General features: G+C 39.2%; 3 protein-coding genes across 3 annotated transcripts in view; all 3 read left to right on the top strand.

The window, feature by feature from the left end:
- The first annotated feature begins 289 nt into the window (after positions 1-289).
- LOC149679095 (ATP-binding cassette sub-family C member 3-like) lies at positions 290-2,029 on the top strand. The gene is made up of 3 exons (XM_089835981.1): positions 290-660; positions 1,857-1,947; positions 2,007-2,029. Exons 1-3 carry the CDS (start codon positions 535-537, stop codon positions 2,027-2,029), a joined length of 240 nt encoding a protein of 79 aa, XP_089692107.1. The 5' UTR covers positions 290-534.
- LOC149679096 (ATP-binding cassette sub-family C member 1-like) lies at positions 1,907-27,044 on the top strand. The gene is made up of 4 exons (XM_089836917.1): positions 1,907-2,700; positions 21,387-21,554; positions 25,978-26,159; positions 26,763-27,044. The coding sequence occupies exons 1-4, from the start codon at positions 2,491-2,493 to the stop codon at positions 27,010-27,012; spliced, it is 810 nt and encodes a 269-aa protein (XP_089693043.1). The 5' UTR covers positions 1,907-2,490; the 3' UTR covers positions 27,013-27,044.
- Positions 27,044-27,983, top strand: part of LOC149679097 (ATP-binding cassette sub-family C member 2-like) — a 35,233-nt gene continuing 34,293 nt past the window's right edge. The window contains exon 1 of the mRNA XM_089836916.1: positions 27,044-27,482. Within this exon, the coding sequence (XP_089693042.1) occupies positions 27,207-27,482 (276 nt within the window). The 5' untranslated portion in view covers positions 27,044-27,206. The remainder of the gene's footprint in view (positions 27,483-27,983) is intronic.

Below are 27,983 nucleotides of genomic sequence, written 5' to 3' on the forward strand. Positions count from 1 at the left end.
GTGGTCCTGAGTTCATTGAAGACAAGCGTGGATACAAACCTATTAAATCAAGATCCATTTCCACCTTGGATCTCGTAATCTGAAAGAATTGCGAAAGAAAGTATTATGAGCATACAGTTTTCCTGACTTCGTATAGAAGTAAAACAAGCTCGTCGGTACCCATTTTACGAAAAGATCCGCTTTCGGCTCTTGAAAGTATTTGGAAATAAACATAGCCAATTCACCCGGTTTTATTGGTTTAATCTGATGGACTGCTGTATCGAAGCAGATTTTTTTAAAATCTAAATATTTCATTTCAACTCCGGTTTTTGTTGTTAGCGAATGGGGATGGGAAATGCGGCTACAGTAGGGAGAATGAAAGATTAATTTTCAGGCACTATTTATAAAGGCTGGGTTGCTATTATATAGTTACAGTCACATATCAACGATGAAATAAGAGCACGGACTAATTACACTCTCTTTTACCTCCTGATTGATTTTGAGTTGATACTGATATGGTTTCTAAATATTCAGATTACTTCACCGTGTTTCGCCATGTACGTATTAATTGACGACGATAACGTTCTCACCTCGAGAAAAGCTTTCGTCTCCTTTCAGTTGGTACGATTATTATCGACTTCAATGACTATCTTTCCTGAATTAGTAAAAACCCTAGTTTTGGTAAGAATAGTGTAAGGGAGGGTCAAAAGATAAACCTATTATTTTCTTCTTCTACTAAATCAAGAAGGAATTCCTTCTTGACTAAATATATTAATCAAAAATTTGGAAGTTTCTGAATTTTTGAAAATTTAAACTATTTGACGGTTTTTGACACATAATTTTGAGTATCATCTAAAGTACATAGAATATTACAAATATTTTCGGTTTCCCACCTTTGTATGTGGCTGCCACCCTATTAACTTAGCAAACGATGCAATTCGACCTATCACCCCATCACTGATAGTTTTAGCTACGTCATTGAAATAATAAATTTTTGGCATTAATTTACCTATGCTTAACTATACTGGCCGTACTGTTCTTGTTCATTTCATCGGATAGAGGGAGTCAGGCAATTCAAATTCTTTGTGAAATTAATTCTTTTACGTGTGAAGATTTTTCAGGGAGTAAAATGTCTTTTACAAAAGCTTGTAACTCTAATACGAAGGAAACACAAAGGATAACGTCTATTTAAAAAAAAACAATCAAATCTAAAAATTGAGAAGCCGAGACCATTATATTTAAGACATCTTAATTATTAAACTATTATTTTTCCGATCGGTATATTCACCACAACTTTATTAACGCTTTAGTCATCAGTTCGACCAAATTACAAGAAAGCTCAGTTACAGTAAATAGGCCCAGAGGTAGCTGTCGTGATTGTATATAATTTCCCCGACTCGAAGTAGGACGGAAATTGAAGACACGCGGGTACTATCTGACATCGTTTCGGTTTTAATATATATACTTTTGATATTATTTTTCATTCGATTGTCATGGTCCTACAGTTAAAGAAAGTTTTGAAATTATGGTTGGCGTCATTAAATAACGGCAAATAGTTTCATGTTTTTAAACATTTAGTACAAAACATTTTCCAAGCCAAGAGGTATTGTTTTTAGATAAAGAATCTTACAGGATTATCACGTTGACCCTTCGCAAAGGAAGGTGTTGGTCTGATCTTTTTCACACTTTATGTATGTTCGATTGACATAGTGCTATTGTTTAAGAAAGTTTTCAAAATATAGTTGGCGTCATTAAGAAACTGCAACTAAACCTATTAGTACAAAACATTATCCCAACACAAAATCGTACATGATCAGACCTTAACTTTCGTTAAAACATCTCAAAATGACACAAATGCACTAAGTAATTCTTTACAGACACACGTCTCAGTAAAAAGAATTGCCAACTTGTTGAGTCGTGGAGAAACCAAGCATTACGTGGAGCAGATAGCTAGCGACGCCCAATTTGGTATGTCAATTTATTAGGGACTTAAAAAATCGAGATGGGTCGCTTATTATTACCGGCAGTTATTCCTACACAACAACTTTAAGCTGGAGGAACTTTCTCGGAACTTAACCCACCAATCCGGGACATTGGTATAAACCAAATATGTCCTCCTATAATAATGAGGTTTATTCTCGTGGGTCAAAAGGAAATTGGGCATAGCACAATAATAAATTTTAAAGGGAAACCCCGCAGACTCAACTACCTCATTTTTATCTGTAAAACAAGCCCATCAACGTGTTGTTCTTCAAATTTTTCATTGTTTCCAGATTTTTTTGAACTAGCCTCTCACAATTGGTTAATTTTGACCAATGTTAATATCAATTTATTTCCTTGAAAATCTCAGCAATTGAGATTAAGAAGGGAACATTTCATTGGAATCTTGAAGACGAAGGAGCGGCGTCTCTTCAGGAGATCAATTTGAAAGTGTCCCGCGGCTCGTTGGTGGCCGTGGTGGGTCCGGTGGGTTGTGGCAAGTCTTCGCTCTTGTCCGCTCTGGTTTCCGAGATGCAGAAGGAGGAGGGGGAGGTGAGAGTGGCCGGAAGAGTGGGATACGTCACTCAACAACCCTGGATTCAGAACGCCTCACTCAAAGAGAACATACTCTTCGTCGACGACATGGACCAGGAAAGATACGATAACGTCATACGGGCATGCGCACTACAACCGGACCTCGACCAGCTACCCGCTGACGACGAAACTGAGATCGGAGAAAGAGTATGTATTATCGGAACTTGATATGTTGTGAGTAAACCACTTATGAACAAAATTTTGACTTTCATCGAAGTGGTGTCGGAGTAAAGAAAAAGAGGTCAGATAAAGTCATTAGTAGTAAAAAAGGAGTAAAATCTAGCTTTTACAATCCTTTGCAAGAAAAGGAGAGGAACTGTACGCGCTTTTAGAATAACAACCGTAAATCTAAACTCGCGCAAGGGACCGTCCATAAACTACGTCACACTCTTATGGGGGGGAGGGGGTTTGTAAGTTTGTGACGGTCCGTGACGAGGGGGGAGGGAGGGGTAATTCGATGTGTGACGTCACATTTGAAATTAATTTTATTACGAAGTCAGTAAGAGGTCGATTGACCCTTTTGTTATAGAAGAAAAAAACACAACGTTTCAAAGTCCACCGTGAGAACGACTTCTACAATAATTTAACAAAATTTTTATTCCATCATCGCCTAAATAGTAGAAATTGTAAGCAATGATCACCTACTTAATCGTCCGTGTAGCCAATTTAAACAGCGCATTTAAAATAAAGAGACCCGTTCTCTGCAGAACTAGCTACACGTACGCATAAGGACTGCTAAATGTAGTGTCAGCTTAAACTCTCTAATGTCACTGTATATTCGCCACTAGCTTTAGCGAGGAAGAATCGGATCCTCCATCCTATTTAAATGGTTTCGTTTCTTTCGCACATTTTTAAGATCTGAATACCAAGCTCGATTAGCCTATAAGGTTTTCAAGTGACAATGTCGAAAACTATTAAGTGTGCCCTTTTAACTAAGCTTTTTGGAAATATTTTGGATGGTTATAAAAAAGCACATAGTTCTTAAGCAGTTCAGTGGCAAACGATATTCATAAAAGCTAAAAACGGAAATCAACTTTGACTTTCAAGTCGAGGAAAAAATTTCTATGTTAAAAAGAAGAAAGAATCTCTTTTTAAATTAATCAAATTAAATTGGTAAATTAAGACAAATAATAGTCCGTTGGGGGGGGGGGGTTAAAGAAATGTGACGTGGTTTTCAGGGGAGGGGTCTTAGAAAACGTGACCAAATGTGATCAGGGGGGACGGGGGGGTCAAAAAAGCCATTTTTTGCGTGACGTAGTTTATGGACGGTCCCCAATTGGAAGTATAGAGATGTTGGATAACTTGGTTATAACCATAAGCATATCACACCTCCCTTAAGCGAGAACTCACAATAAGACCACGGCCGCCAGAGAGAGATTTGAGGTCCTACGCCACCTCATCCCCCCACTACTTTTAACTTTGCAATCTAAGTAGTCGTCTACTTCTAAAATAACTGGCAGCGGTAATTGTAGTATCAAATAAGAAGTTGTTATTTTAAAAGAAGCGCGAATTATCTCGAATTTTGTTCAAAATTAAAACAAGTCGAGAAAACCAAAATATTACCTCTCCGAGTCAAGAGGTCTACTACTAGAAACTTATTTACCTAGATATGGAATTATTTCTGTTTTTTGAAGTAAAATTTATGAAATATTGAAGCAGTATTCCAAGCATAGCGAATATACAGTAAAGCAGACGACATTTTACATCCAATAAGAATAAATCTCGGACACATGGAAATCAGTCAATGGGGAAAAGAACAGGAAATAAAGTCTACGCTTCAGCTGTTTACCGTTTATTCTGATAGCTACATTCACAACTGGTTTGCAGTGTAAACACTATCGTCTCGTCTCACCTCAACAATATTCTTAGTTTGCCAACATGAATGTTAACGTTAAATAACACCAAAGCTAAATTGTAGCTAGACGCACTAATAGTCAATGCGCACCATAAAGAGAATAAAAAGTCTATAGCTACAACCCGTTTACCATTAGCCCTTTTACTATTCTAATTGCCACCATGATCTTTTCTTCTATTATAAAATCTTAACCTGATTATTTAAGAGTGTATTTAACTTCCGGCTCACTCTGAACCGTTAATGTCTCTTCATTATAGACACGAAAATCAAAGCCCAAAGTTTACTTCACCTCAGGCCTCAATTATTTACTCTTTGTTTCACTAAGCCTATTGCGGATAACACTTGATATACCCGCCGGAATCTAGGCCTCAGTTTTCTTCGTGAAATCACTAAACCAAGGATTATTCTATATACAGATGTAGTAAAGCTTAAGTAATATGTAAACAGCCATTTCAAATAACAATATTAAAAAAATCTTTGGAATATCAAAATGAAACAGAGCTTTAAAGCTACAAAAGTACTAAATGCATCATAATTACGAAAAATACTTCCACATATTCACTTTATATTATGGAAAAAGGGAATATTAAGGTTCTGTATGATTTCTTAACACATCAACACAAGGCTAACTGCTAACGCGACGCACTAGTGTAACAATGGACGGACACACACAGACAAAAACATAGACTTCTACTTTACTCTTTCCGTATTAATTCTGGGTTGAGAAACACGATCATCTCGAATATTAAAACAAGGAAGGATTATAAAATATGAAACATGGAGTGGAAGCTGTATCCTTATTACTCAGTTTTTTATTAACTAACGTTATCATTACTTGTCCGATATTAGCTTTGCAAAAGAGTTTCCGTGGTTTGTAATACAATGGAGTAACGTCTTTTTTACTCGCTCTATATTGACTATGAAATGTGTACAGTGTTTCAACTTCATACGCAATCTTCATTACTCGTCCTATATAAACTTCGACTAGAAAATTTTGACTGATAGAGGTTTTTCTTAAACAATTTCTTAAATTTATTTGATATTAAATATTATCTTCGTCATGAGTTAATAATATGTTAGCTCCCTATAAGTTACTCAGGCAATTCATTTTTATACTCCAGCGTTTTCTCCCGCGCCGCCGGCTTCCCAATTATATGCGACGCTCTGCGGCCGCCACGTGAACGAAAATCTAACTTACTCTTCTTTCCGGGTAGTGGAAGCTAGCCAATGATATCGGGGCTATTTAAGCAGCTAAATATTTCGCTCAGTAGCCTCGGTTAAGAAAACAGTTAAGAGATCAGTGGATTGGATTTAGCTCATTTGTATAATTTTCTGGTTTAACCCACAATAACAACTCTTATCTTTAGCATTCTTTATCAATAAAGGCAAATTGCATTGAGTTCCTGCAGTTTTTTGTCTCAGCACTGACACAACTCCATGATTTAACGTTAAAACCATGGAGGAAGGATACGAGCTATGGGCTCTATAGGAGAGGCCAACTAATAGGCGCGCGGGAAGCCAAAAAGGGTCACGGTGGCGCCGCCAGACGGCTAGTAAAGTAACTAAAGTTCAAACAAATTATTGCTCTATAACGTGTAAAAAACAGGTATTTTTGGGTAAATCGGAAAAAAGACAAATTTCTAGCGTTTCCTTTATTATTTTTGCAGTTAGGAGCGCTGCAATCAATAATTAACCACATGTTTCGATTTGTTGTTCCCGACATGGTTTTGAATTTTCATTAAAACTTTAGTTACTTTACTCGCCGTCTGGCGGCGCCACCGTGACCCTTTTTGGCTTCCCGCGCGCCTATTAGTTGGCCTCTCTTATAGAGCCAATAGCTCGTATCCTTCCTCCATGGTTAAAACCTAAAAATTCACGACTAAAACACTCAAGCTAGATTCCCACTCGACCGAAAAAACCCGGCGGAAATCACGCAGCCGACGGAAGAAATTTTAACTTACGCCGGAATCCGGCGGTAGACCGTTCACACTACGACTGAATTTAGAGTTTGGCGGTAGTTATTATTGGGTCACGTGATAGATTTGAGTGGTTTCCACAACATCTATTTCGCACTCAGAATTGATTTATTTGTCCCCTTGTTGCTTAGATCACAGTACAAGAAGGGATAATTTCTAACCTCCTCAATAAAATCTTCCTTATTTAATCTTCCTTATTTATCTAATCTCTTTTTACATCCATTAGTTTCATTTTTCTTTCTTGGTGGTATGTTTCTGATAAGCCTTGGTCAACCACAAAAAATGGCGGCTATCAATCTACTTCGCGTTTGCGTGCGCTCTTGAAATTTATGACGTAGTCAGTATGATAATTTCATTGGCTGAGACACCGACGTAACGCCGAACACGACCGAAAAAATAGAACACAACTTACGCCCGGCCGAACGGTAATTCCGTCGGGCTCGGCGTAATGATTTTTTGGTCGAGCCCCTTTCTGCCGGGTTTCCGTCGTGTTTTCCGTCGAGTGGGAATCCAGCTTTACGTGGTGAAAATGCAGCCGTACGAGCGGGATTTTTTTTTCGACAAGAGGGAGCGCAACATTCGGATTTTTTTCCCGCGCGGGCGAAATGAGAAGAAATCGCTGGATACATTACGCCTATGGAGCCTGAGTAACTTATAGGGAGCTAACATATTATTAACTCATGTCTTCGTCAGATATTTGCTTTAGTTATACTTACATCGTTTTAAGAAACTTTATTCGTAATATCGTTTGAACTTAAACTATTATTTTGGTTTCCCCGCTAGCGTACTGCCTTTGCCAAAGTTTTGGAAATCTAGGGTATATATAGCAATCTTCTCCCAGTAAATATTAAGAAAGTGTGCAATTGCGAAAACCTTCGGTGGTGATCCCACCTTTGGGAGGCTAGACGTTTCTCGTAACCCTAGTGGGACCTATTCTGAGACGTTCGTTAGCGCTACCGAAAATTTCCTAACGATCGGGCTAACGAAAAGCCCGTAACGAATATTTTCTGCCACCCGAAAAAGGTGCAATTCTACAACACATTTTTTATCGCTTTCGTTACCTCGTCCTTCGGTGATAGAAGCAACGCGGTTTTCGGTATAGGGTGATAGAAGGTTTTTTTTTCCTCCTACACAAGTACCAATCATATTAAAGATACTTTGCAGTAGACGACGTTTCCTCTTTATCTACCAGTGTGGGAAATAAGGATTTTTTTAAAACTGGACCTGTGGCCAGTAGAGCCTAGGTATTTTAATTAAAAAACTGGCCACAGTGCCACCTACCATTTTTAGCCTCAAAAATCAGGCTTCCGTAATTTATGGCCGAATTATCTATTCTTGACAATATGTGCTATGGCATAGGCTTAGTAGGTTAGTTTTTAGAGGTATGGGTATTTCAAAATATTGGAGTCCTAAATTAAGAACTATTAGTCTTTATTGAGTAATGCTAAATTAAAAAATTCGACCCGTAGGGAGGGAGTTGGCACTCCATTGTTATCTTCCCATAGACGCTAATACAGTCAAAATCAGCAGGCTGCCTTTCCCTATAGACCAGACCCAAACAAGACTACCGAGAGATTATATTCCCTTTAGCTAACTGCAAAAATCACTTCATCTACCTAAAGATTCTACACTGTGTCCATAGCGTAGACAGACATACGTAACCCACCCATAATCCCACTCCCACAATTCAGGCCAAACAAGCAAACAGCATAGAAGCAAAGACGAGACAATTTTGGGGACTAATCCCATAGTATTTATTTAATGAACCAAAATCTTGAGGGGGGGAAAAACTTTGAATTAATTAAGTGGCCACCAGGGCCAGTAGACCCCAAAGCGTTTAATTTTTAAACTGGCCCAGGTAATTTTTAAACTGGCTATTGGCCTGTGATTGTGCCTTATTTCCCACACTGTTATCTACGCAGTACGCAGTGATCTACGAGACTACGCTGCAGCGCCGCGGCTGCATTCGTGAGAGAACGTAAGAAAAGAGCTGCGTTTAATAACAATCAACATTTTTAGATTTTGAAATTGAGCTATTTTGCTAAATCTTTCGATACGAAACATTTAATTAACAAAAAAGAAAATTAGGAAATGTGGAATTAATCGATACCCTATTTTATTAGTCTTAATTTTATCATCAGAGACTGGAAATCTTATATTCTCCGGGGCTAAAATATCAACAATAGCCTTGCTGAAAAACCTAATGGCCGTTAAAATCTAAATGACATTAAAATGGTTAAACAGTGTTTGTTAGACTAAATGAGAGAAATCTTTACCTTAATATTTGGAGGAATGGCCAAAACGTTTTGCCCCGTAAGTATCTCGCCAAGCCTATCACAAATATGAAAACTATCTCTTTCCTAATTCTAAATAACCTTCGAAACCTATAATCATTTTGTTCAAAAGCTTGAAGCCTATCTCTAAATATTCTTTGACGTCTTAAATCACTTCGAGACAATTATTGCTAACCTTAAAACTTCACGTCGCAAAATATCCGCTATTTTAAAATTGTCTTTTCGAAGAAAACATCTTCGGTACAAGCCCTAACGAAAGCAAATCCCTATCGTTATCGTAACGATCATTTCACGCCATTCCTACCGAACAAAATCTCTACCGAACAGGGTGGGAAATAAGGAATTTTTTTAAACTGGACATTGGGCCAGCGACCCCTATGGCCTGGAATAAATAAACTGGTCCATGACCACTGACCAGGGCGCGTCGTCTGCTAATTTGAAGAAGTGGATAATTAAAATGTATAAGCTAATGTCTGGACTCTGGAAACCCTTGAATTTTCTTAGTGGTCCTGTGGACCACTGACCCCCCTCCGATTTATTTTTTTAAACTGGTCCAGGCAATTTTTGAACTGGTCATTTGCCCTGTGCCACCACCTTATTTCCCACGCTGCTACCGAACGCCTCAGAATCGCTACTTTGCCCTCTAACGAAATTTTCCGCCGCTAACGACAAATTTCGTTCGGTAGACGTCCTACCGAACGTCTCAGAACTGATCGCCGCGTAAATCTTAACCATAACAGCGATAATAGAGTAGAAGCTAGTGTTGCAGATTGGTGTCTATGTGGTATAGATGAAAGACCAGTTGATGGTGATGTTAGAAGCCAATGTTGCAGATTGGTGTCTATGTGGTATAGACGGAAGACTAGTGCATGGTGGTGTTAGAGGCCATCAAGTAGCGACAGTTTTCCGAATTTCTGTGAACTGCGCACGCAGTCCGGAAACTAACAATACGTTTGCTCCGATTTCCCAACTGCGAACGCGGTGACACCCCCCCCCCCCCACACACACCCCCACACACAGACACACACGTTGAGTGTAATACCTCTCCGTGACATACGTCACTCGGAGAGGTAAAAAACTAATAGAGATAATATTACACAGTACAACCATGAACTGGTTTCTGATGAATAGGATAATAAATAAGATAACAGAGTAGGTTGCCACATTACGCGTTAAGCCTTTGGAACTGTTATAAAAATTCGGTGTACACTCAAATCCTAATAAATAGATAAATAAATAAAAATATAAAAATATAAATAAACATTAGCTTTGCACGCCTCTCCCCTCCCCCGTTCATTAGCGAGGACGAGAACATCAAAATCCACGGTTCAAAATTTTTGTTATGACATGGCAACCCCTCGGTAATCCATGTTGGTGATGTTGTCCATGTTTATGATTACAAGTATTAATGTAGGTAGACCGAGTGGGGAATTGTAAAGCCCCGCTCATTGACACGCGCGATAACCACTGGATGTTTTACTTCCAACAACAACACGCAGATGGCGGGAAAATCTACTCTTTGACGCGAAATTTAAAATGCTTTGTTTTTAGAATATTTCTGTAACTATAGACATTGTTAGTTCAAAGTATAATAAAAACGTGAATATTTGTGTTATTATGTAAATTTTAAAATATATTTCTCACCATGTTTTAAACACAACATACAAATACACATTGTTTATTACTAAACAATAAAGGATCTAGATTTATTATTCATTAAATAACTATGAGTTGTAGAACCACAGAAATGGATATATATTTGTTTTATTTCCCAATAATCCCGACGTTTGGAAAAATGGTTTAAATTTATTGGTAGACAGAGCGATGATGCCTTAATTTGAAAATACCGGTACTTAGTCTTTGCAATTGTTTTTTCAATGAAAGACTAATGGTTTTCGAATAACTACATTGTTTGAAGGATCATTCTAACTGAATTTTTGCTGTTAATTCCAGAATGAGGAGAGTAGTCTTTGTAAAGTGCGGCACTTGAAGATAACTGAAGTGGCCAAAAAAGTAAATAATAACGATAGTGAAACAAACTGAATGTATGTTAAACTTGTTTTGCTACATGGTCTTAGCTTTGCATTAATATGTCCAAAACAAAACAAGCTTAACATAATTTCATTCTATTTCATAATTGTGATTATTTGCACTTATGTCCACTTCAATTAACTTCAAGCCCGGCACTTTACAAAGACTTCTCTCCTCATCCTGGAATTAACCGCAATAAATAACAAAACATTGCCTGATAACAAAATGCAAGAGATGAAATTAAATCCAAGCTTATTATACATTTCTGCCGTTCATTCTTTTATTCATCTCAGATACACTATAGATACTGTGAACGCATCAGTTGGTTGATAGAACTGCATTTGGGAGTTTCTTTATCATTTCTACTTGAGCAATTCAGAGAAAAATGATACTTCAAAGGGGAGTAGCTATTAGAAAACTTTTAGTCTCTCATTGTTAGAACAAGGTATTACCAAGAAGTTATATCTAGTATCTCAGAGAGAAGGTATAAATTCGCCAGATTTCCAGCTTTATCTCCAGTCCAAACGTAGGTCCGGAGTCAATCCCCGTCTCTAAATAACAACCAGTATCTCATTGGTTCTTGAAAACTCACGTCAGCGCGACGACGCGAGTGACGAAAATTACAGTCATATTTTCTGACTGGGGAGAGGCGAAATAGCCCGGCGCCTCCTTTTACGTCCCCCTTGTATTTTGAAAGGGGGACTGGGACTATGGCGCGCCAATACAAAGGCATCTTCTACCTTCTCTCTGAGATACTGATATAACTTCTTGGTATTACCTTGCAAAGACGGAAGTGCCAGTATTTTCCTTTCAAGGCATCATTGCTCGGTCCGCCGATAAATTTAAAACATTGTTTCCTAACGTTGGGATTATTTGGGAAATATACAGATATTCATTTCTGTGTTTTTGCAACTCGGGAAAAATAATACATTTAAATCCCAATGACAACCTACTCCCATAATTATTAATTAATAAAACTCATGAACTTAAACATATTCACCTTTATTATTTAGTAATTAACAATGTGTATGTTGTGTTAAAAACATGGTGGGAAATATATTATGAATTCTATATATTAACAAGAATACTCGCCTTTTTAATAATATTTGAACTAACATTATCTACAGCAACACCAATGATCTAAAACGAAGCATTTTAAATTTCGCGCCAAAGAGATTTTCCCGCCATCTAGGTGTTGCTGTTGAAAGTAAAACATCCAGTGGTTACCGCGCATGTCGATGGGTGGGGCTTTACATTTCCCCACTCGGTCTATATGCCACTTTAATAATAGCAGGAGAAAATAGCTATTTTCTCCTGATAATAGGTAAGAATAAATATATATTAAATCTTGTATTTATGTCCAAGCATCCCTTGCGCGATTTATTTTTGTGCCACCAGAAAGATCCGTGTCATGAGTTTTACCCAGGCAATGCCTGTGCTAAATTCCCTCCAATTCACGCTTATGTTATAACTTATCTATACTCAACTACCTCATTTTTATCTGTAAAACAAGCCCATCGACGTGATTCTGATCTTAATGGCGGATCCCATGTTAAAGTTTTCTTGCTAAAGTGTCCCAAAATAATAAAGAAAAAAAAAAGCTAGCAGACGACAAGCACTTGGAGAAAGACGGTACAATGTAAACAAGTAAAATGGCCGCTTGGTCTCATTTCGCTAAGCCTTGGGACTAATGTCAATTTTTTTGCATTAATTTAAAAGTAGAGTTTAATAAAATAATTAAAAATAGGAAAAATAAACATTTGCGCGTTTGGCAATTGTGAAAGAGATTCAAGGAAATTAAAATGTAAAAACATAAATTTTGTACTCTTCCAAAAGCGTCACGTTTGTTTACGTTGTACCGCGGTGCGCGTACCCTGCGAAATTGGCGGGCAACTGCGCACAGACGCTGTAAGCAGAAAAAAACCTCCCAGTTTCTGGTCCTTCTAGATTGAAGGTTCATGAACTTATCAAGCGGGATAAGATTTCTCGCTGAAACATGCACTACGAACTGCCCTCTCGTGAGAATTTGGTAAAAATAAAAAAGCGGCCGTTGGCTGTAGTTGCGCAGTACGAGATTTATTACAATAGTACATTTTGCTTTGAAGAGAGGGCGCAAAATATTAATTCAATATAGAAACATAAATCCATGTGAGAAGAAGGAACCAAATTAACCTCTTCCATCTTCTTTTCTCCCAATGTGGGAGCTTAGGCTAAGGCTCACGGTGTAGAATACTCACAATATGTCTCCTTTTCAACTGCTGCTTCCAAGCCATTGATATTGAAGGAGAGTGGGATCGAGTCGCAATCTCCATACCTATAACGTAGTTTCAATAACCCCCCTAAAGTAACAAAGGCCTTCCAGCAGCACTATAAGCCTTTAGGTTGGATCGTACTGTACGTCTGTACGAAAACGTAAAGGACACCCTCTGTGTCTTAAAAATAGAAGTTAGTTCTTGTTCAAAGTTAATGGTGCTACGCGGAAGCACAAAACAATCGTCTAATGATGAGTAGGGGCGTGCGAGAGGTACGCTGGGAGACTTTTATTGCGGCAGATCGTCCATCACCGTTGCTGCTCCATCTCACCTCTTTTCTCCCTGAGTGGGTGTTATTGAACGCATGACCAATGAACGCCTTCCATATTAGGTTTATTTCTCGAGAAACCGTGGAAATAGACTGAATTATAATGCGCTATACCATGAATCTCTAAAACCATGAATATTCAACTGTATGTTATACCAGAAGTAAACGAACCGAAGTTGTCAAACTCCTATTGTTTTAATGTTAAGGGCAATTGCCCATTACCCCCTCCCCACCCCGACCCTCTTTCGCGCTTCTCGTGACGTCTTTCCATCGCGCCGTTTTTAAAGGGCGCCCTCGAACGGTTGAGAGAGACTTTAGACTAGAGTCTGCTTGAGTGAATTAAAATGGCGGCCTTCATACGTGGGGTTTGTTCAACAGTTGGCAACGAAAGCTGGCTGAATGAAATTGTAAGAACTAAAAACCTGAATACACAATGTAATTTTAATTTATTGCCCAAAGTGGCAACTAAAAATAAAGCGTTAACGTGTAAAATAGGAGAAATTGCTCTTAAAAACAAAGATTCGGGCAACAAAGAGGCTAAGCCTTTGAAGAAAATGACATTGTAAAGCATAGGCGTTTGAGGCTTACATTGGATTTTAAGCTTGTTGTACAAAGCGACCAAATTTTCCACATACCTTTTCGCAGTATCAGAATCTATTAATTTTAGATAAGAATCAAGTCTCGAAAGCACAAAAGGCCGCTTAACATTCGCAAGGTATGGTTAAATATCTTTCGGCAAATTTCCCATTTAAAAATGAATTCAGTTCATCTACAGCCAAAGACTAAATCGAAAACTATATGAAGAGCTAAGCCTAGCAATAGCAGACGCCAAATTTTTGTAATCCCGATCTCCAAAGGTCTCTCTCAGATGGCGCGTCAGATAGTATCCCATCAACCATTGCACGACCTTTCTCAGTAGAAAATGGGGAACAAATGCATCAATGTTTCAAACCCCCTCGACGGGGCCAATGCATTTGGTTAATTATCCATTCTTTGATAACTTCGGTTCATTTACTTCTGGTTATACCCCATATATCCTGTCGATTTGATTTGGGTGTCCTCATGACGCGTTTTGCGTAGTTAAAAGACCCAAGCATAATCATGTTTTGAGATTGGGCTATTTTTGTTATATTTGCAGAGTAAGGACTTAACGTCGGGGAAATAATCACACTTGGTTAATAATAACAAAAGAGCATTTAATAGTACGTGTGAACACCTCTAACTTCTTAGGCGAACCAACGAGGGTCACACGGAGTGGATTATACAAAAAATAAAGATACACAAAATATACCACTAGATGGCGCTATTGTCTCTGATTTTATTCAGTCCCCGCCAAATTCGAATCTTGCACTGACACCCCTCCTGGATCAGCGATCCCCATCATCTTCAGGTGTTGATGCAATTTTGGGCCTGGTATTATCTTTGTGAATTGATCTGCAACATTTAAGTCGGTTTTCACGTAAAATAGCTTCATCTTCTTATCTTCAATGAGGTCTCGAACGTGGAAAAATTTCAAGTGTATGTGCTTGGAACGATCGGAAGTGGTTGGGTTTTCAGCTAATTTCATATCCCCCTGATTATCAATATTCACCCTCATTGGTGAACTAAGCAAGTGGTCTTGACCTATTTCTCCGAGCAGGTTTTGCAACCAACAGCTCTCTTTGGCAGCTTCACTTAATGCCACAAATTCCGATTCCACTGTGCTAAGCGAAACACATCTTTGTTTCCGGCTCGTCCAGCTGACTATAGTTCCTCCTAGCTTAACTGCGAAGCCGCTGAATGATTTTCGGTCGGTTACGTCAGCCCCCCAGTCTGCATCTGTAAAAATCTCAGCCTTTTGGTCTGTTTTCTTGAATCGTAAAGCTAGGTTTCTGGTTCCATTTAAATATCTGAGAATGTGTTTCACTCCTGTCCAATGTTCCTGAGACGGTCTCTGATTGAACTGGCTCATGAACGTGGATGCAAACGCTAAGTCTGGTCTGGTGTGAGTTGCCAGGTATAGAAGACTTCCTATTATATGTCGATACACTGATGCCTTTTCCTCATCTAATTCGTTCCCGTCTTCACAATGCGTATATTTTACTCCTAGGGCAAGTGGAGTCGCTGCATTCTTTGAATGTAACATTCCCATTTTATTTAAGATTTCTTTCGCGTATTGTGATTGGTCCAAAGCGTAGGCACCTTCTTCGGTTCGGGTTACTCTCATAGATAGTATATGGCTCACTTCTCCCAGATCTTTTACCTCCAAAGGTTTGGATAACTCTGCTTTTATTCTTTCGATTTCTTCATTAGTTCCATAAAGTACTTCACCGTCAACGTATGTTGTAATTATTATTTCTCGTCCAGGTAAATAATATACACAAGGGTCTGCTCTACAACGTTTGAATCCTTGTCCTTGAAGTACTCCATCTAGGTGTCTGTTCCACTGCCTGCCGGATTGATGAAGACCGTATATACTTTTTCTTAGCTTTAAAACTTGATTTTTGTTTTGAAGATCATCAGACGAGGGTTTTAACGTTTTGCATATTTCTTCGAGGTTTTCTGGAATCTCCATATAAACATCCTCTTCTAGCTCGGCATTCAAATATGCAGCTGTAATGTCTAGGTGGTGTATTTTCCAACTTCTTTCGGCCGCGATTCCAAACAAAGCTCTCATACTTTTCATCATGACTACAGGAGCATATGTTTGGTCCGGGTCTTTGAGTGTTACCAAGCGCGACAAGCCTAGCTCGATACTTTGCTAATTTTCCATATTCGTCGTATTTGGTTTTGTAGATCCATTTCCCTCTAATAGTCTTCCTGTACTTCGGTCTTTCTACAAATTCGAATGTATCATTTTTCAAGAGATTTTTGGTTTCCTCTACCATAGCTTCTTTCCATTTCATTGAAGCTGTTCCATTTAGGGCCTCTCTCGTAGTCATTGGATCAGGCTGCTTTGCCTGAGCCTCGTTCATCTTTACTTGATTACATTTCGGTTCGTTGTCGTCCGTTACATAATCCTTCATCCATGCTGGTCCTTTTAATGGTCTTCCCGCCCTTGATTTCTTTTGTTCTTGAAGTTCTTGGGGATTTGGTTGTAATGGTTCTGCTTGTCTTGCGTCTTTGGGAGCCTTTTGGAGGATTTCTTCAGCTTGTCTTTCTTCATGTTCTTCATCCTGTTGGGGTTCTTCATTTTCATCCTCCGTACTACTCCCCTCCTCGTCCAAAACGCCATTGTCTTGTACATCTGACTTATCAAACCCATCCTCTACTTCCAAAGCACACCAAAGAGCGTCATTAAGTGATACTGATTTGTTCTGTGATATTGGTCGGACATTTTTCGTGGGAAATACAGCTTCATCAAACTTGACAGAACGACTGATAAAAACGTCATCGTAACCAATGAATATGCATGGGAGTCCCTTTGGTGAAAACTTTGTATCTCTTTGCTTATTTAGGGCCCAAGCACGACATCCCCAAACTCTCATGTGCGTAATATCAATAGGCCTTTTCTTCCAAAGCGCTAACGGACACACATCTTTGTTAGCCACTGTCGGGCAACGGTTTCGGACATAAGCTGCTGTATGAACGGCATGAGCCCAGAATGAGGTTGGCATTCCCGATTCAAGGAGCATGCAACGAGCTGTGTCCAGTATGGTTTGGTTTGCCCTTTCAGCCACTCCATTCTGCTGTGGTGTTCCCGGTACGGTAAGTTGGCGATCGATTCCTAATTTCGATAAGTCTTCTTTGAAAGAATTGCTTACGTATTCTCCCCCATTGTCACTTCGAAGGGTAGCAATTTTCTTTTCGTGATAATTTTCCACTCGCCTGCGATATTCATGAAATTTCGCTTGAACTTCGTTTTTACGTTTCATCATATGAATTTCAGTATATCGGGAATAATCATCGATGAATGTAACCAAATAATTACTTCCGCCTTTCGACGTAGGTTTTACGGGACCAACCACATCGGAATGAATTAACTTTAAAGGTTCAGTCTCTCTTGTTAAACTTTTCTTTGGGAATGGCAAATTCTTCAGTTTTCCCTCCATGCAAACTTCACAGCTGTTTTGCAGTTGTTCAGTGTTAATTTCAATTTCGATGGTTTGCTGTTTTTCTAACTTCTTTACAGCTGCAACATTCAAGTGTCCTAGACGTCGGTGCCATAAGTCTATAGTTTGTACATTCTTCGTGCAATTTAATTCCCGACTTGATTCAGTAGTTACGCTTTTCGAAATCATACTTTTGGGTAGGCCTTCGTAAACGAAATATAGGCTTCCCACCTTCTGAGCAGTGGCAATAATCTCCTTTCCTTTGCCTATGGTAGCGTTTTCATCGTCTAACGCAACTTGTAAGCCTTTTTCTGTAATGCGTGAAGCTGAAAGCAAATTATCCCCAAGATCTGGTACATATAGCGTGTTAATTTCTCAGGGTTAGCATCCATCCACCAGACTCTTTTGATAAATTTATGCGTACATTTCCTCGTCCTGTACATTTTAAAGTGCCACCACCGGCAACTTCTACTTCAGTTTCTTCTTCGTTGAAGGTGACAAATTTATCTTTGTGAGAAGTCATGTGGTCGGTAGCTCCACTGTCTATGATCCAGGCACCACTATTGCTAGTGTTTCCTAATCGTGCGGCATTTAACGCCATATGTCCTGTCATGTTGCTAACGTCATTGATTGCGATTGCTTTTGCCGCCGAATGTTTCAGGTTTGTAGCTGTAGAGCTCTTCTCCTTTTCTTTCTTCTCTTTATCTTCTTCATAAGGGCAGTCTCTTGCTATGTGGCCGAATTCGAGGCATATATAGCATCTTCGGTTCGAAAGATCTCTATTTTCCGCTTTCTGCGGCATCCTTGATTTAGCTGACCCTCCTTTAAATCCTCCTCTATTACCCCCTCGAAAGTTGCGACTTCTTTCAGAAACTTTGGAAGTATTTCTTGTTGTGAGAGCTTTCGTGTCTGACATGTCACTTTCCATCTCGCTTTTCTTAGCATATTCTATGCGTTTCTCTTCTTCGTTTAGTTTAGATTTTATGTTTTACATTGTTAAATCGTCATTGTCGATCCGTAGACTACGTGCTACAAATTCGTATTCTTTGGGTAAGCCTAGAATAGCAAACCCTGCCAAAACAGTCTCTGTAAAGATAAATCATGAGCTTCTCACTTTGTGATAAATAGAGAGCTGCAACTCCGTGGAAGAACTCCGAAACCCGCTGGGTTCCGAGTTTAAGCGATGGGAACTCCAGGAGTTGGAAATGTTTTTCTGAGATAATATTAGAGTTGGGTGGCAGTGGAAGTTTTCGTGTGCGGAGTTGAGAGGCAATTTGAATAATGATAATTATAATTGCGGTGTTGGGAGGCAATGGAAAATTATATTAAAACATGGAAATCTACGGAGTTTGAAAACTTAAGTCTGGTAAGTGGTATTGCTCAAATTTAAAAGCGGACTTTAGCGTTGTTTGTCTTCAGAAGCTTCGTACGAAATTCTATTTTCACCCGTAACCCGACGTGACACGTCCACTCAGTGTGTCTCTCACACAATGGGGCCGCGGGCGCTTTCCTTTTCTCTTAAACCCATTGACAAGAGTCTCCTTTCTAGCTTTGAGGCATATTAAAGTAAGGCAGTAGGCATATTGGCAGGCACAACTAATAACAGAATGGACTCTAGTGTTAGTATATCTTGATTCGTGAAGTTTTCATGGAAGGAGTTGGGAGGAGTTTAAGAAATTTTATTTTTCATGGAAGGAGTTGGGAGGAGTTTAAGAACTTTTAATTTTCATGGAAGGAGTTGGGAGGAGTTTTACATTTCGCTTGGCGGAGTTCTGCGGAGTTGAAACTTTTGATTATGGCATTGGGAGGAATTCGAGTCATTATTGTGTATTGCCTTGGAGTTGGAAGGAGTTGGAGGTTAATATTTTCATTTTGCAGCTCTCTAGTGATAAAGACCTACACGTCTGGTTAAATATTCTCCGATGGTTTCAGCATCTTTCTTCGTGCATGACACGAATTCCTTCACTAAGAGTAAACCATGCCAAGTATCAAATTTTGTTTGTATTTCTTCTAGTGTTTCCCATATGTCTTTGGCACGAACGCAATCTGCGATATCATCGAGTCCTTCATCGTTCAGAATCATATAGAATATAGATTTAGCCTTATGATCTAACGCTGTCTGAGCGGCCGTTAAATCTTCTCCAAAACCTGGAGATACAGCATTCCAACATCCTTTTGCTTCTAATAGGCCTTGTGCCCTCATCGACCAGTGTCGGTAATTATTAGAATTTAACTTCTCTACCTTGTAATCGTCTCCCATTGCTCTGGTGTATCTTCAGTTCCTTTATTCTCTTTGTTGATTCTGCTTCTCCAACAAAAGGAAACGTCCTTCAGTTAAGCCTTTGTCTCTTCTAGTAATTTTTCTTCTTTGAGTTACATTGATATTTGCGCTATTTCTTCACTAAAAGCGCAGTGAGGTCAGTGCTGGCGCCCATAACCTGTTATATTTGCAGAGTAAGGACTTAACGTCGGAAAAATAATCACACTTGGTTAATAATAACAAAAGAGCATTTAATAGTACGTGTGAACAACTCTAACTTCTTAGGCGAACCAACGAGGGTCACACGGAGTGGATTATACAAAAAAATAAAGATACACAAAATATACCACTAGATGGCGCTATTGTCTCTGATTTTATTCAGTCCCCGCCAAATTCGAATCTTGCACTGACAATTTTCATATGAAAAAACTCATAATATCAAGCAAAATATTCAGTGATTTCAGGAATGGAAATAACAAAATACCAATTTTTAAAAGTTTCGCTATCATAGAAATTAAAATCGTAACCGAAATCGTAAGCCTTGGCTCTTAAAAGACGGGAGTCATTGCTGGCTCTTAGCCTCTTGTTCAAACGTTGGAAAGAAACTTTCACCAGGAAACTGATGTTGTTACCCTAAACTTACTCAGAAGATAGACGGGGTATTGCAGATTCATCTATATCTATATAAATCAAAGTCCTGACTGACTGACTGACTGACTGACAGACTGACTGATAATCAACGCCCAGCCCAAACCGCTTGCCCTAGAAGGCTGAAAATTTGCAGGAACATTGCTAATAAGTAGTAGGCGCGTACTAAGAATGATTTTTCCAATCCGCCGCCATCTTAAAAAATGGCGCCCAGAAATGTAAAAAATATTCTCTATGCAATTAAGTACGCGCGTTTCAACCGATTTCACAAATATTTAGTACACTGGTTTGCTTTAACCTTAAGACGGGCTGAATGGTCTTTCGGGTTCGATTTTTCGCCATCTTTTAAAATGGCGCCCAGAAATGTAAGAAAATATTCTCTATGCAATGAAGTCCGCGCGTTTGAACCGATTTCACAAATATTGAGTACAATGGTTTCCTTTAACCTATAGACGGGCTGAATGGTATTTTGGGTTCGATTTGTTGCCATCTTTTTAAATGGCGGCCAAAAACTTAAAAACCCTTCTTTATGGAAAAGTAATAAAAATGTCCCGACGGGCTGACGGGCAACGCCGAGTGCCCTCGCTCCTAAGGTGCTACAAAAATATTAGTCATCAGTAAAATCTACACATTCTTTATATCATTTTAGATGTAGTTCTTATTACACGCGAGCGACGCCGCGGGTAGCAACTAGTAGTTTTATAAATTCAAAGTAGGATGACGAATAGAATTGAAGCGTTGTAGTATTAGCAATAGATCCTGACACTAGCGAACAATTTTCGGTATTTTAGGTGTTCCAAAATTATTGACTAAGCCGTCTCCTCCACCTAAAACTTTCGTTTCCGCCTCATATGTGTAGGAAATCGGGAGAGAAAAAAGATACATGAAACTGGTGCAAAATATTCATGACGCTATTGGCCTTTCAAAATTAGCCAATAACTCATTTAGTTTGACCATATTCTGATTGGAAAGTTACATTTTTCTGAGGGAAAATTCAGAAACCACTGCCATACCCAACTGGCTCTGTCTTTTCCAAGCCAAGTGAGGAATTGGGTTCCCTCTAATTTTCTAGTCCTCATCTAGCACTAGTTTTATTCATAGTTCTATAGATGACTGCTTTCGTTAGTAATGTGTTCGTTTACTAATTTTATATGATAGGGTATCAACTTGAGTGGTGGTCAGAAGCAAAGGGTCAACGTGGCCAGAGCAATTTATCGTGACGACGATGTTTATCTCTTTGATGACCCTTTGGGGGCGGTTGACTCGCACGTGGCCAAACATCTTTTCAACGAAGTCATCGGACCAAAGGGATTTCTTCGAATGAAAGTAAATAACGCTCCTCTTATACAGGGTGTTTGTGAAAGGTCCATCAATAATGAAAGGGCGTATTTATTGGGCCATTTTGAGTCGAAAATGTTCTATGACATTTTTCCGTCCGGGCCACTGTTTTCAAGTTATGATTGGAGTAATTTACGGATGACCCCCTTGAATTTAATTAAGAAATTGAAAGACAGCGTTAATTTAATTAAGGGGTCATCCCTAAAATATTCTAATCATAACTCGAAAACCGTGGCTCGGACGGCAAAATGTCATAGAACATTTTCGACTCACAATGGCCCAATAAATACGTTTTTTCATTATTGATGGACTTTTCACAAACACCCTGTATATTTTCTATGAAAGCGCTAAGCGTATATTAATGAGGTGTCGACGTGTCAATTCGTTTATATCTCGATAGTAGTTGAATATGGCGTCCCGGAACGTAGTCAGTTTCTTTACTGTGAAAACAAAATTCAGCTGACATACAGAATATTAATTTAAGCTGGCTAGATTTTGATTCAAGTCCGTACAACCTCAATAATAGCGACTCGAAATGTAATCAAAATATATTGATGCTGTTAGTGACTATAGTCTGTCAAACGAAAGAAGAGCCCTGAGAAATTTGTCCAAATTGGTGTCGCCACCATCGACCCCATAGTAATTTATCAACTTGTTTTGTTTTGTCAATAGTCGTCTGTAATATAGTCTGCTATAAACAGATAGGCTTAATCGCAATAGAACCAATACATTTTGCAATATATATTTAATATGTTTATGTTTCATGGTTTTTTTTACGATCATTGAGTATTAAAGAATAAAAAACAAAATTAACGACAAGACCCCAGTTTTATCTTTATTGAACTAGCATTGCAATATATTTTAATGACATTAGTTAAAGTACTTGTCCATAAGTCTAAGTAGTTCAGCATCAAAGCGTCTTCAGTCCACGTCTTCATCAGAGTCTTCGCTATCTTCTTGCATATTAATTATAAGAGGTTCAATTGTGGTTTCGATGATGGGATCTTTTTCCCAATACTCATGCATTATATTCTCGACGTGCTCTATTGACTTGCGCCAATTCTCTGGTGTCACACGTTCAATGGCCCTCAGTGTTGCATCTTTGACCGTCGAGAGTTTGAAACCAGAATTCTGCTTCGCAACGTCGCTCTTCACTTGTGCCCATATTAGTTCAATCGGGTTAAACTGGCAATGGTACGGTGGAATCCTCACTACCGTGTGACCTCTACTTTTAGCAATCTCGTCAATTTCGTACTTCAGGGTTCTGGACTTGTGACGCTTTATTATTTCATAAAGTTCCGCTTTGAGTAAGGTTTTATCATAGGGAATATCGTGGTCATCCAGCCATTTCTGCATGTCGCCTTCGCGGGTTGCTGTGGTAGGTGCTTTGTCCACAATAACTGAATGATATGACGCGTTGTCCATGAAGATGGTCGCATTGTCTATGTTGGGAAGAATTTGCTCGATATACCACTCTCTGAAACATTTAGCGTTCATGTCTTCATGGTAGTCGGCAAGCCCCGATTTAGATGGAAAGATCAGTAGTCCATTGTCTGCAAAACCTTTCGAGGAACCCGCGTGAAGAACAATAAGTCTCTTTCCTTTACCAAAACGGACATTTGGACCAGATACTGCTTCGGACTGGCAACATTTCGATACTGTAAGGTATTCATTCACCCACGTCTCGTCTATGAATATAACATTGTTCTTCACACCATCGTTTTAATTTTTTAAGACATTGGCGCATCGATTGACATATTTTTATTAACAATTCACTTTGTTTTTTGGTCAATCGACATTTTTCGTTCATTGAGTAGATAAAGAAATGAAAAAACATGTAGTTGACCTATTAATCGTACGATATATATTCAATTAGAAACATGATTTTTTTCATTAATATATGAGAAGTTACTGCTACTAGTTACTTCAACATGTCGAAAATGAGTAAAGGCTCAACTATCCGTAGTCAAGTCGAATTATTGTCGCTATGTAGGACGTTATTTTGAAAGAGAGCGCAACGAAAATCGTGTTCTTCATCTGTTGAGCAAGTAGTAGCTCGCACTGCATAAGCAACTGGAGTAAGTGTAACCTCAATTAAACGGATTCGGAAAGAGGTTAAAGACGCGGAAGAGAAAGGACAGGCATACGCCGAGGTTGCCCAGAGCCCCGGCAAGTCTAGAAGTCGCCAATCACCTGTGACTGAGCTAGACAGTTTTCAGCTTGAAGCTATTAGACGCAGACTACACCAATTCTACATAGAAAACGAGCTCCCGACGCTAGATACATTACTAGAAGCCTTAAGACACGTGGACGAAGTTACAAAAGAACGGATTTTCAGCGGTAGCCGTGAGTCATTACGACAAGTACTTAAACGTCAACTTGGCTTCGAATATAAAAAGGTCGATAGTCGCAAGCATCTTATGGAAAGAACCGATGTCGTGGCTCGCCGTCGTCAATTTCTTAAAATAGTAAGACATATTGATTTGAAGGACAATGTTATTTTCATAGACGAGACGTGGGTGAACGAAAACCATACAGTATCGAAATGTTGGCAGTCCGAAGCAGTATCTGGTCCAAAGGTCCCTTCTGGTAAAGGAAAGAGACTTATTGTACTTCACGCGGGTTCCTCGAAAGGTTTTGTAGACAATGGACTACTGATCTTTCCATCTAAATCGGGGCTTGCCGACTACCATGAAGACATGAACGCTAAATATTTCAAAGAGTGGTTTATCGAGCAACTTCTTCCCAACATAGACAATGCGACCATCTTCATGGACAACGCGTCATATCATTCAGTTATTGTGGACAAAGCACCTACCACAGCAACCCGCAAAGGCGACATGCAGAAATGGCTGGATGACCACGATATTCCCTATGATAAAAACTTACTCAAAGCGGAACTTTATGAAATAATAAAGCGTCACAAGTCCAGAACCCTGAAGTACGAAATTGACGAGATTGCTAAAAGTAGAGGTCACACGGTAGTGAGGATTCCACCGTACCATTGCCAGTTTAACCCGATTGAACTAATATGGGCACAAGTGAAGAGCGACGTTGCGAAGCAGAATTCTGGTTTCAAACTCTACTCTCGACGGTCAAAGATGCAACACTGAGGGCCATTGAACGTGTGACACCAGAGAATTGGCGCAAGGCAATAGAGCACGCCGAGAATATAATCAGGAGTTCATAATAACCCCCCTTCGGGGGGGAAGTACGAAACTGGTTAAAAAGCCCGTAACAACAAAGTTTCGCCGTAAAGCTCAGCGGATTTATACACCGCTTAACTCCCAAAGAAATAGTTACCCCAATGTTTAGAGCCCACGCGCATTAATTTCCCATATTCCGGGTTAGCACTATTTTTATCTTGTGATTTTGGGAGCGAAAATGGCTCGCGAGTCGCGTGACAGGCGCGGCGCGCGGGCAGCCGCGGACCCGCGGTGTACATTAAGCCTTGGCTAAGAAGTTGGCTTTGCGATGGTTTCTAGTTTTCTACAAAACATTTAAACGATAGTCATTATTGTTTTCTTGTGATATGTGTGAGAATTCCGTGGTTAAATTAAAACGGTATGGACAAATTGATTCCCAGTATCTTTAATATAAGAATTCCATCGTGTTTCTACGTCCACATACTCGCCATTTTTCTTTTAACGACGGAGATCCCTGCCAAGTTTTTGAACGAAAACCAAGGAGTATAGATACTACTACAATCTACTGTAAAGTTGTATGTCCATCAACAGGCTAGTCCTTTATATGCGCAACGACAAAATCTTGTTGTTCGCGATTTTTACCATTAGCTCTATGGCAAGTTTCGTACTTCCCCCCCGAAGGGGGGTTATTATGAACTCCTGATATAATGCATGAGTATTGGGAAAAAGATCCCATCATCGAAACCACAATTGAACCTCTTATAATTAATATGCAAGAAGATAGCGAAGACTCTGATGAAGACGTGGACTGAAGACGCTTTGATGCTGAATTACTTAGACTTATGGACAAGTACTTTAACTAATGTCATTAAAATATATTGCAATGCTAGTTCAATAAAGATAAAACTGGGGTCTTGTCGTTAATTTTGTTTTTTATTCTTTAATACTCAATGATCGTAAAAAAACCATGAAACATAAACATATTAAATATATATTGCAAAATGTATTGGTTCTATTGCGATTAAGCCTATCTGTTTGTAGCAGACTATATTACAGACGACTATTGACAAAACAAAACAAGTTGATAAATTACTATGGGGTCGATGGTGGCAACACCAATTTGGACAAATTTCTCAGGGCTCTTCTTTCGTTTGACAGACTTATAGCGATCGCAAATGAACCCTTTTGAGTCTCTCACCTTTGAAAATTGCTTCTGTTTGGTAGTTCCTTGCTCGCTCAACAAATAGCAACTTAATCTCTTACAGACGAGAGTTTTGGTGACGCACAACTTGAGCTTCATCCGAGAAGTGGACGAAATCTTCTTCATGAACAATGGACGAATCATCGAGAGGGGAACCTATGACGAAATCATGAGTCGTCAAGGAATGTCTAGAGATTATTTTATACAACACATGAGTGACATCAGCGACGAGAAAGAAGAACCGTCGTAAGTAAATTTCGAGCTTTATCTGCACTTTCCACCGCCAGTGCGTAGAAGTCAAGTGAAAAAGCTTCGAGCAATAGAAATTGACCATGTACTATACAAAACAGCCGAGCGAGTTTCTCTATGGACACGCGTGTTATGTACCTTATTTAAAATTTATTGAATTCATTTTTTCAAGTTGAACAATGGAGGCGGTAATGTAAGAGGACCGGTAAGCGCTAACCATTCAGTGTACAATTTGTCTCTCCCCGCTTTTCGATCAGCTCGAGCGACTTTCTGGGAGTAGCACATGGTCGGGACCATACGGGACTTACGAGGTTACCCCTCCCTTTTCGGACAGTTGTTCTGCCAATGCTACAAAGCACGACCACAGACAAGGGAAAGTTAGCCACTAACAAAAGGCGGCTTACCGACAGGTTATGAAAGCGCCCACAGAAATACCTCTCGCTTAAGAACTGAATAGGGGAGCGGGTTTTTTTCTAAATCAGACGCTGATCGGTTCGTGGAAGCTAAAAACTGGCTCGCTTACTGCTCCATTTAAGATAAAGACTCCATGGTTGAACACGCTTTGCTAATTTATGAATTTTGATAATGAAAATTTTGCAGAACGTTAAATATCAAACCTGAGAGATCTCATCTTGCATCCCAAGGAAAAGTCTCGTATGAAGATGAGGCAAAACTCATGACTAAAGAGATGCTCAAAGAAGGAAATGTATGTGATATGAGGGAAGTTTGGAGTTTCTTGGCTTCTTCAGAACCAAAAACTCTACACACGTTTTTCGTCGTGATAATGTTATTCTTCATTTACAGATATCCGTATCACAATACAAACAATATTTTAAAGCCTACGGTATAACATGGTTTGCGATCTTCCAAGCTATAATCATCATCAATGTAGTCCTCAATTTCGCGTCAACGTACTGGCTATCTCTGTGGTGCGCAGACTCCAAGGAAGATTTTATAGCGAACCCAGACTTGAAGTCAACCCGTATAGCGGTATTAATCGTCCTTGGTCTAAGCCATTCTATTACGTCATCTATAGGTTTAATCATGAACATCTTTCGCTGTCTACGAGCGGCAAACTGTCTACATGGGAAAATGCTCGACAGCGTATCTCACTCTCCCATGTCTTTCTTCGACACGACCCCCGTTGGAAGAATACTCAATCGTTTCTCCCAAGACATCGACACCCTCGACCAACAATTACCAAGTCTAACCAATTGGGGATTGACATTTTTGCTTGTATATTCTGTAGGAATTGCAATATTTTTACCGTTATACATAATTCCCTGCGTTGTTGTTGTCGTTGGATACCTTCTACTTCAGGTAGGAACGCGATTTCAGTCTCCTGTCATAAGTAGTTATTCACTATCACTCTCCATTATTAATTGTCGTGGTTATACACGGGATTCGTATCGAGTGAGGGGCAGCCACTTTTGATCTTTAATAATCCTTCATTTGGTTGCATTGGATCTCTTCAAATTAGGCTATTGAAAAATATAGAGCACTAACAAGACGGCCCAAGGGCTCGTTATAGTAGCCACATCGTACGAGTGAATAGCCCCTCTATACCCTACCCTAATGAGTGGATAACCCCTCTATACCTTACCCTAATGAGTGAATAGCGCTATCTTTTTCAATGCTTAAATGATTTACCGTGCATAAAATCAGAGTTAATAGCCCCTCGATGCCCTACTCTAAACAGTGATAAAATTATAACCGTATAAATTTACTTATGCTGTAATTCTAATATTCCGGCGAATCGAAGAACAGATAGTTTTAGTGATAATCCCCTGGATGCGTTTACAACATAGACTTATGCCGATG

The sequence above is a fragment of the Phalangium opilio genome, unplaced genomic scaffold (assembly GCF_054372755.1).
Source record: "Phalangium opilio isolate 3A_F unplaced genomic scaffold, DU_Popi_V2 ptg000042l_1, whole genome shotgun sequence".
NCBI classification, from domain to species: domain Eukaryota; kingdom Metazoa; phylum Arthropoda; class Arachnida; order Opiliones; family Phalangiidae; genus Phalangium; species Phalangium opilio.